Genomic DNA, 10260 nt, shown 5'->3' with positions numbered 1-10260 from the left:
GAAAGATTGACGTTAGTTTCTACACTGCTTTCTTTCATAGATAACCAATTTGCCTTCAAAACTGTGTCATTTCAGCTAGAATTTTGACCATAGCAGAAAATCTGAGCTATAGAGGATGAAAAATGGTCTAACAGCTGCAAGCTTGTTTTTAAAAGGAAAGCTCAGAGGAATGACGACAGTATCACTTAACTACTTCTCTGGTGCGCAAAGTAGCACCGTAAAGAGGTAGGAAATATTGAGTCGAGACTTTGTAAAATAAGACGGCATACTCATTCAGTATATTGAGGGGGTCAATAATAATGTAACAATACAAATCACATTGATATTGCGAGGAACTGCACAGCACATTCTGTTAGCATCGACTCATGATCACAAGTCCACAAGAGATTTGGGAACTGAAACTGTACTACCATCCCTCATCTTCTCTAGCTTCAATCTTACTTCACTTTGGAAAGAAGCTAAGGAATTCTGCCGTCCAACAAAAGCCATACGGAACTTCTTAATCTCTCCTTCGAGATTCTTTCTTCTCTCCACTTCAGAATTCAAGTCCCTCAGAACATTTTCTCTCCGATCAGTAGCCAATGAAACTTTACTAGTAGACTCAGAGACTGATTGGAGCAATAAATCTCTTTCTTCTTTCAGCAACTGGAAATCTCTTTCCAACCTACAATACTTTTCCCTGGATACCCCCAAAAGCTGGTTACTTTCGTCTAATTCTTTCTGAATGCCATTGTATTTATCCTTGATTGCACTGATTCCAGAGATTAGATTTTCCTTGCAGATGGCCATCTCTCCTCCCAGGTCACCGTCCTTATCAAATAACAAAACTAGAATCTTAACGAAATTCAACCAAAACATCCTATTACTTGCGCAGTTGAAGTTCTAATAAACACTGCCTTCGAAAGTTTCAAGAAAAGCAAGAATAGTGCTCCTAGCTTTCTCTCTCTTGAACAACAAATTTCATGGAAAGATTGACTCTGGTGAAAAAGCCTGTGCTCTCTAAAGCAAACTAGTAACCAGAGGCCAAAAAAAAAGTAACCAAGAGGACAGCCTCGGCTTCAAAACAAAATATTTATGACCATGCAAATGTATCCCTACTAATGTTAGAACTAATACTTCATAGCAAATTTGATCCAGTTGGATAATAATTTCCTAAGTTTCTTCAACCTCCCAACCAAGAAATAGTTGCACCTTTTGAAACGGCACTTTGAAATAAAAGAAATAAAGCTATGTCCATTTCCTTTTCGTCAAAACTCAAAACCAAATCGACACCCTCAGGAGTTTTATGCAAATAAACAGACACATAGAGTACTTCTACCTATGTTAAAACTAATAGTTCATACAATTTGATCCATTCAGAAAATAAACTCCTGATCTTCATTTACCTTCCAATCATGAAACACTCAGACCATTTGAAGGAGGCTTTCAAACATCAACAAAGTTATGCCAATTAATTTCCTTTCCAATTAAAGAAGACACTCACAAGATTACTTTCCACTGTTGCCGATTTCTTAATTGCTTAATATACGTGCAATAATGTGCACGTATGTTTTTAAATAAGAATGATCAGGGTTATCACTAAACATTTCAAGTTCTACTTGTTACATGAAAATTTTCCATTTTCATTTCAGTATTTTTGTATCTTCTTTTTTGCAATGAGAAATTGATCAGATAACACTGCAAAGAGGTTAAAAAGCACATAGATTTTGCCAAATTCATAAATAACTCAGCTATGAGTTCCGGATTGGCCTATTTTTCCAGTAAATCATTATTCAGCAGCACATAGGGACGCGCTTTCATGTCAAAGGAAATAATATCCTAGCATCAAGATGGAAAATAAAACAACCAGTAACAAGTGATATCTCAATAGCGTTGACTTGACATCTACCTTGTATGCCAAGTTGCATGAAAAGCTCCTCCCATGTTCACTTTCAGTTGACAGTGGCTTTGATGCCAGTAATAAAACTGTATCATTTAATTTTTCACAGAGCTTTCTGCAATGTTCTTGTAATGATGAATCGTCCTTGGAGCATAATCCATGGTCCTCCATAAACATTGAGAAATGGGCTTCCAGAGTAGAAAGAAGAATGTTGCCAATATCACCAGTGTTGGAAAGCAAACTTCCAGCTGAAGATTTCCCATCACCAACAAAACTCTGCTGATACAAAAAAGAAAAAAAAAAAAAGAAAAAAAAGAAGAAGCAACATAGTGACTGTCAGAATTGATCATCTGCAAGAGTAAACAACAGAATAAATATGATGCCAGGCTCAATAGCCTAGGCTCGTAACTCCTTTTTTGGGGTGCGCACGCGCGTGTTTTTTTTTAGGGGGGGAGGGATTATAAATTTGATGTCGTATGTTTCACCTGCAGAATTGACACAACATCTGAATGTACATCTTTGCAGTTTACAATTGACTCGGTCAGTCTTTTAGGAATCTCTTGAATAAGATGAGCTTCTTTTTGCAGTTCGGAAACCTCCTGAATCAATTGCTTATTCAGTCGGACTTGTTCCATGTGTTTTCTCTGTAGAACAGGAGAGTCAGTGTAAACTCAAGCATAAATAGAGGAAGATTCAAGATTCAAATAAGATGTATCAGATAGCTACGTTCACAAGAAGGAAAACAAACAACACCGATTAATCGAACTGATATCTCTACAATGACTTTAGTGAGGTACCATATTAGAGTTTTACAAGGTGAAAGCAAAAAAAATATAGAGTTACCATGCCATAATATCCACATCTCTCTACCATTGCTATCATGGGCAATTGATGATTATTATCATATCAATCACCCCAAAGAGGCTGAACAATTTTCCTTCTGATTTCAGGGGAAAAAAAAGAAAAAAAAGAGCTAGTAGCAGATAATTCAGGCCAGATGCTAAATGTTTTGATTCTGATCTGTAACAAAGAAGCAGAAAATTCAAAGAACTGTGCTATCACATCAGCTGATGTACAACTCAAGATTCTTGTTGATGAATCTTGGTTAAGTGGTAAAGTTGCTTGTCATAAGGGGAATGATTCTCTTAGGGATGCCATGTATGAAAAGCAGAATTGGTGAATGAAATCATTGGATGGGCTGAAGCCAATATGACTCATCTTTAGAGAAATAATTTTGGTCTTTGGAGAGAATAGCTAAGATTGCCTTTAAGATTCCCAAAATAGCTGAATGAGAACTGTTTCATGGTCCATACAAACCTTAAGATCATTTTTCTCTTCAACAGCAAGTTCTAGCTGTCTCCTGAGGTCTTCAAGCTCTTTTCTGTAGCTCTCATCTGTGCCCTACAGAATTTAGGGCGCAGTAAATGTGATATAAGGTTCCATCAAAGCAAAGCAAATTTAAAAGGTCATAGCCCAGTCTCATCATACAGTATCATACTATCAACAATATAATTTTGAAAGCTAATGGAATATTGAATAAAGAGAAAACTTCTTAAAAAGTAACAAGTATTCTCATAAACCAAATGGCTGGAGCACTCCAGAGGATGAAAACTGAGTGAAGATAAAAGAATGAGAGTAACTCACTGGAGTCTCATTAGCTGGAGGGAAGGATTGAACTTTTCTAGCAGGAGTCATCTGGATTGAGTCCAGGTCAGCTATGAAACCTTTGTTCATTTGGAACCATGTTTCTTCATCAGCAACATTGTCTAGTGGATCCGGAAGTGGGCTGCATTCAACCAGCTGTGAGTAGTTTGATCGCTTGACGACATAATTACCAGGAACTGTCTTTTGGCAAGGTGTTCTGAAGTCGCTTTGACCAATACTGTTACTGTCATTAAATTCATCCATAAGGCTCTCTTTTGCAGAATTCTGTCCCAAAACGTGGAGAAACCATCATTATGTTGTTGCAGCAATAGCAAGATACCAGACAAGTTCCTCGAAGGATATTAGTGATCAAGAAAAAGTTCAAGTGTGAACTAGTAACTTTGGAGAAGCGTATTAGTCCACACAGGTAGTTACATAAGCAGGAGTCACTGTACTTTGCAAATTGTATTACCAACTTTTGATTACCAGAAGCAATGCTCCTGAGAATCTTCAATGTCACATAATGATAAGCTTACACGTTTTACAGCCACCATCCTTTCTGCAGCAAAGTGGATTATCCTACCTAAATGATATATTGGCAAAGCAATACATTTAATAAAATGAATTCACATTGGTACATTCACAGAATGAAAGCATTATTTTGTATTATGGGATTGCCCTATGTGGAATCGCATCCTTGATATTTGGAGATAGGTCATCTGAATCGTTGCATCAGAACTGAACTGTGATAGAGAGAATAGAACAAAGTAGCAGAGTGATACAATAAGGCAGTTAAGTAAAGAAATACGGAGCCGGAAGGGCATCTATAGTGAACTTGAAGATTTGCTGTTGGTCGAATATAACTATACCTGGCTAGAGTTCCTATCGCAGTCGGAGCAGGTGAGAAGAGTACTAAGGTTGTCAATCTTCATCTGTTGCTCCTTGATGCATTCTTCACGTAATTTATGCGACTTCCTCTCCTCTTCTAGCTCCATTTCGAGTTTCTCACGCTCAACTTCATACTAGAGAAAAACAGTTATGCTAACAAGTGAATGCTAAAATTAACATATCCACCTCTTTCGGACAACAGCCAAAACTTCAAAAGAGGAAAAACCTACCTTAAGCATTTCATTCCGCAATTTAAGAATTTCTTGCTCCAGCACTTCAGCACGAGATCCCTAGAGAACTTTTCGAGTCAAATTTTGCAAAGCCTAATTAATTTAAGTACAAGCAGTAATGCCCCTAACCTGAAGTTTCTCACGCAACTCCTCTATCTCTAACTTTTGTCTCTTCAATAAGGCAGCATCTGTCAAAATCTAAGACAATATCAACCATAATTAGCTGAAATGAACCAATCAAGGGAAAGAAAAAGGATGGAAACTTGCATGATCAATGACGAGGGTATTACAAGAGAGAGAGAGCGTAGTACACAAAAAATCATTTAACTTGAATGTCGCCACATTAAGCTTAGCTGAATTAATAACCTTAATTTCCAGATACAGATTTCCTGAAAAGTAAAACTTCATCTGAACAATCCAACAAGACAAGCATATGTAATTTCTTCTTGATGGCCTCGAAAATTTGAACTAGTCTTCTGCTGTACATTGTTGTTTCATGACTTTACATTTGATAAGAACTTCAGAATCCTTGACAGAAAGATTTCTAGCAGGTGCAGCACCTGTTAAATTAATTCATTCTTGCACAGGAAACTCAAGGATCCAAACAAGAAATATGAGCTGTCCAATCTTCCAAATTACTAGAATCACTTTGAACCTAATGAACCTTGTACAAAATTGTCAAAGACACTGAATTATCCTAGAAACTTCTAGTGGCATGATTTCGAAGAATGGTTTCCAAGAAATGCATATATTTGAGGTGACAAAGGGGTATTTCTGCATGAAGATTAGTACCTCATTTACTTGAGCACAGTTTATAATGCGCTTGGCTCTGCTAGCAAACTGAAGAGTACCTTTTGTTTCTTCAACGTGAACCTGACAAAGTTGCACAGTTTATCAGCTGGTCAGACAACAGCATTCAAGCTTTGCAACCAATCAAGAGAGGAAAAAGACATAAGCAACATCTATAATTGCCTCATGGTACCTCTTCTGGAGCTATAGTGCAGATAATCGAAGTCTTTGCATTACCACCGAGAGCAGGTTGAAGAATGCGAGTAAGCTTACTATCCCGATAAGGAATATGTCCTCTGCATTAAAGATTGCACAGTTCAGCAAGAGAGCCCTTACTATTATACTGGAAGAAACACAAGAGTAAGTACCTCTGCTTGGCACCTTCGCTTAGTTTGTTGATGACATTACCCAGAACCATTAAGCTTTTGTTTATGTGCTTCCCTTCTTTTAGACGTACTCCACCAGCTCCAGTTTTTGCAATACGCTCAGAGCCAGCTAAATCCACCAAGTTCTAGATTCAAACAAAGAAAATTAGCAGGACTGGTGATAGAGCAACATAGATGGGTGCATCTTAGCTTCACTCTGAAAAGAAATACAAACCAAGACTGAGACTCGAATAGTATCAGAGGTTGAGTTATCGCAACTAATGTCTTTCGCTCTACTTTCAATGACCTGAAATGCAAAGTTTCTGTTAGTAGCCATATGAATAAATTCAGGGAAAGTAAAAATGGCCACAAAGCTTTGATTAGTTACCATTCTAAATATCGTGTGGGATCGACTGCTCCGAGCATTCATGTTTGTTTCGCCAAAGTGTCTATTGACTGTAAGTAATTATACTCAGTTTCTAATACCAGCAAATGGGAAATGAAGTCTTTTAAGTGCTTTTAGACAAACCTTCTCCTGACTCTATAAGCTGAAGCACTTGATCCTCATTGTTAACAATTTCCTCTTTAAGGCCAGCAACAAAAATGCCTCTCTACAAAACAATAAAATCAGGAAAAACAGGTTATTCAATTTGTTCACAGAACTTATCTAGACTAATTCAAAACTTGAAATGGTCCACACCTCTAAGCTTTCATGTATTTGCAATTTCTGGTTCTCCACAGCAAGAAGGTCATTTATCTCTTCATTGTATATCTCCATGTAGGACACACGGATAAGAAACTCACGGTCTGACATCTGGTAACAAAAGGCCCATCCAGAACCCCATTCAAAAACATGTCGAGAGACTTACAACAAGCTCATGAGCAGGACACGAGCAGCCAATTATCAGCTAACGAGGTCGCTATATGGGCGTTACCATGTTTATCTTCTCAAATACATCTCCGACGGCGAGGCGGATAATTCCAGGGTCAGCATCTGAGCCATTCATCGTGAAAGTCTTCCCGCTGCTGGTCTGTCCATATGCAAACGCCGTCCCTGAGGTTGTATCCAACACAAACAATAAGCTCCAGCTCAATTCTATACTAAATTACCCACTTTGCCAAAATCGAGTGGACCTCGGGAAATCAACCTCATCCGTTTCAAACTGTACAATCTCACTTCAACCCAAAAGAAACACACATCCCACAGCAAAATCTCAGAAAAGCCCAAAACGTACCGTTGAAACCCTCGACCGCGGCGCGAATCACGTCCTTGGTGAGGCGGTCGTAAACCGTGGCGTTCGTGCAGCCCTCGCCGAAGATGTGATCTGGCCAGCGCGGAACCCGAACCGAAAAGAGGGGCGAAAAGATTGGAAATTTTCGCGGCCAAATTGAACCCCAAAAAAGGGGGAGAAAAAGGAAGAAGAAAAGAACGAGATTGGGAATAGATTTTGCGGGGTTACCGAAAGCGAAGGAGAGGCCGGAGACGGGGGTGCCGTGAGGGCGGTGGAGGGAGATGCGGTTGTCCTCGATCTTCCAGAAGGTGCCGTTGAAGGTCTCCTCCGCCGCGAACGGCCGCACTCTCACCGCCACGCATATCTTCTCCATCTCTCTCTCTCTCTCTCTCTCTCTCTTTTTCTCTCTCTCTAGCACGGCCACGGAGAGCGCGACTGCGGCGAACGTACGAGAGAGGACCGGTCTGCTCTGCTTCGTGCCAATCGTCTTCTTCTTCTCTTGAATCTGTAAGAAATCTGGAGGAAGCTCGAGATGGAGATGTGTGTGAGAGAGAGAGAGAGCTTCTCGCGTGGAGTTTTTGAATGGGGGATTGGGCGCGCTTCGGTCTGATTATTTGGTTGCAGAGCGTGATTTTACCTAAATGCCCATTCGGATGCGGGAGAAGTGGTGATGATGATGATGATGAGGGCATGGGCCTGGAAAAAGTTGCGAGGCGGATGGGCTTTTTGTTGTTGGACAGAGCCCAAATTTTAGTGGGCTCGGCCCGCTTTTTCTACGTGGGCCTTTGTGACTCTTCGGGAAATTACTTTTGTACGTAAGCCTTGAACGGTGGTATATTTCTGCTATCCCGTGCAATGCCTGTAACCTTTAAGAGGCAAAAGCGTACTTCTATTTCGTTTCATTTTGAAGAAAATCCCTATTTTACCTTGATTGTCCATTGAATAATGGAGAAAAAGAGGAAAATGGGGAATTATTATTAACTCATGTGCTGTTCCTAAGATGATTTTGTTTAGCTCAAATGTTGGATCTCATCTCGAAGAACTGGACATTATATGTTGAGAAGTAAATTAGAGAAGCTTCATTTGACTTGAACTCATAATGAACCTCTCACATTCATATCAAAACATCCCTAATTCACCTACACCTTTTAATATATATAGAGAGACACACACACACACATGTATATGTATATATCTCAAAGCGTGTTTGTTTTGGATTTTGGGGAAAATCTTTTGAAAAATGCAAAGAACTTTAGGTTAAAGGGGTTTTGAGAAATGCAAATAGTGTATCATAAATTACAATATAGGTGTGTATTGAAAGCAACTTTGGTTTAACTAGTGTTTAGAAAAATCATATTTTGTAAAGGATTTTCACTAATTTAAAAAAAACTTAAAGTCGGCGAAGGGCCTAATTGTTGGTGGACTGTGTTGAATTAGATTTTGCCGACAGCCCTCAGTGAGGTCATGCAACCCAAGTGATGGTTGCCTAGGGTTACACAATTGTTACTTAAGTCATGCAATTTGGCACCAATTGTTGCAGCCCTTTGCCCACAATGTTGCAAGAGGAGGACATTGCTAGGATTATGAAAGTTTAGCGAGGCAAAGTAGAAAGGAGAAAATATTTTAGCATTTTGGAAATGCTCAAAGTCCAAAGCATCTCAGGACCTGCCTTGAGTTAAAGACCTTTAAAAGCTTTTGAAAATGCAATCGTATCTCCCTAAAACTCTTCAAAAAATTTACCAAAATGTACTTGCATTTTCCTAAGGACCTTTAAAGCCCAAGGTCACTTGGGAAAGTGGTTGCCAAATGCACCCTCAATCTTGCTCCTCAAACATCTCAAACACACATAGAATTATCAAAGACTTAGGCTACATTTTTTTTTCATAAATAATTTTAAAAAATATTTTTATAAAAATGATCGCTTATATTGCTTAAAATAATTAGCCAATAAAAAATCTTAATAATTGTCAATAATTTATGTATCGATGTTTTTGTAGACAATGAAAATAATTATCATTTTTTTTTAAGTGATCATCTTTAGCAAAATGTTCTATAAAAATCATTCATTTTTCGCGTAAATAATAGAACAATAAATTTCCTACCAACTTTAACATTACTCACAATCTACACAAAACACAACACTCGCACAAAATAATGCCAATAGATATATCATCTCTTCTTTTTGCACTTGTGCAAACTCCTCCTATAAATGTCTATGCTTCACCCTTTGTGTCTTGATTTCAGCTCCTAGAGAGCTCATGTTGACCTCGTCTAACTTGATTTGCATAGTGCTTGATTCCTTTCAAGGAAGTCGATCGGTTGATCATTATGACACTTGCATGATCTTGTATCTTTGGATCAACCCATATAAAGAAATCATAGGAACCTAGACCATCGAACTTACATTAACCATGAAACCTTCTTCCTGCATTTTTTCTTGTCTTTGCCATGAGAATTGATGATTGAAGACTAGAATAGCATGGTAGCTCCAAGTTGACCTTATTAGGAGTTACGCCAATTGATTCCGTAGGTGCCCTCATCCTTCTGGTGACCATTCTTCAATTGGCAACTTAAGGTTGCTTAGAGTGAGATTAGGATTGCAATGCCTTCGAATTTTCCATCCAAAGGTGGATTCTCTCTCTGCAATTAGATTAGGGCTCGTATGCATGAAGAAGAAGAGCCAGACATTGCTCTGGAGATATAAATACAATTCGACGCCATTTTTAAGGGTGAAAGGGGAAGAAACGATATCATTTTAGTCCATCATGGACAATGAGGTAGGATGTGGTGAATGATATGAGAGATCTGACTTTGGAGATATATCCAATCTATCACATGTACAAAAGCCAAGAGATACAATTCAGCTAAGAAACGGGGTATAAGCAATATGTAATTGCCAAACCTAATCTGCCATGGTTTTTTTGTCTCGTCAGAATGATAATTTGCATTCATTAAAAATAAGGGACCAAAGGACATGAGTGGGGTAGAATGTCAAATTAGAAGGTAGGTTTTCTTATGTCGGGTTTTGACAATCCAATCCGCCACTTTATTTGCTTTTCGGTTTGCAATGGGCCACTTTAAAATTTGAATAGACTCTTAACTGGGCTTGGGCTTTAATAATGAGGGGACTTACCTACCACCATGACTGATCTGCCTCGGTGGAAGTGGAATTCGCTTTGGCCATGGACGAGAGTATAGCTCTTTGGACAGCAAGACCCAAACAAAGAGCAGCG

At 38.8% G+C, this 10260-nt stretch overlaps 1 protein-coding gene across 2 annotated transcripts; it reads right to left on the bottom strand.

The window, feature by feature from the left end:
• Positions 1-247: 247 nt before the first annotated feature.
• On the bottom strand, positions 248-7586 carry LOC104449242 (kinesin-like protein KIN-7N). Of its 2 annotated transcripts, none has more exons than XM_010063331.3 (18): positions 7256-7586; positions 7031-7120; positions 6731-6849; positions 6496-6609; positions 6325-6406; positions 6184-6251; positions 6031-6102; positions 5799-5941; positions 5624-5726; positions 5434-5514; positions 4771-4839; positions 4642-4701; positions 4393-4545; positions 3524-3808; positions 3197-3280; positions 2365-2523; positions 1889-2158; positions 248-810 (listed from the first exon to the last, which is right to left on the bottom strand). In XM_010063331.3, exons 1-18 carry the CDS (start codon positions 7398-7400, stop codon positions 370-372), a joined length of 2538 nt encoding a protein of 845 aa, XP_010061633.2. In that variant the 5' UTR covers positions 7401-7586; the 3' UTR covers positions 248-369. The 2 variants fall into 2 exon arrangements, with proteins under 2 accessions (XP_010061633.2, XP_010061634.2); XM_010063332.3 differs by having other exon boundaries at positions 1889-2155.
• Between the last annotated feature and the right edge of the window lie 2674 nt (positions 7587-10260).

The sequence above is a fragment of the Eucalyptus grandis genome, chromosome 6 (genome assembly GCF_016545825.1).
Source record: "Eucalyptus grandis isolate ANBG69807.140 chromosome 6, ASM1654582v1, whole genome shotgun sequence".
Lineage (NCBI taxonomy): Eukaryota > Viridiplantae > Streptophyta > Magnoliopsida > Myrtales > Myrtaceae > Eucalyptus > Eucalyptus grandis.
This window is presented reverse-complemented; position numbering and strand designations above follow the sequence as displayed.

Excerpts from the sequence above, each read along its gene's own strand:
- LOC104449242 (XM_010063331.3), bottom strand. The coding sequence starts at position 7,400 with ATGGAGAAGATATGCGTGGCGGTGAGAGTGCGGCCGTTCGCGGCGGAG. Across the intron at positions 3,809-4,392 it reads GCGATAGGAACTCTAGCCAG|AATTCTGCAAAAGAGAGCCT; the intron begins GTATAGTTATAT and ends GTTTTGGGACAG. Across the intron at positions 3,281-3,523 it reads CTCCAGCTAATGAGACTCCA|GGCACAGATGAGAGCTACAG; the intron begins GTGAGTTACTCT and ends TAAATTCTGTAG.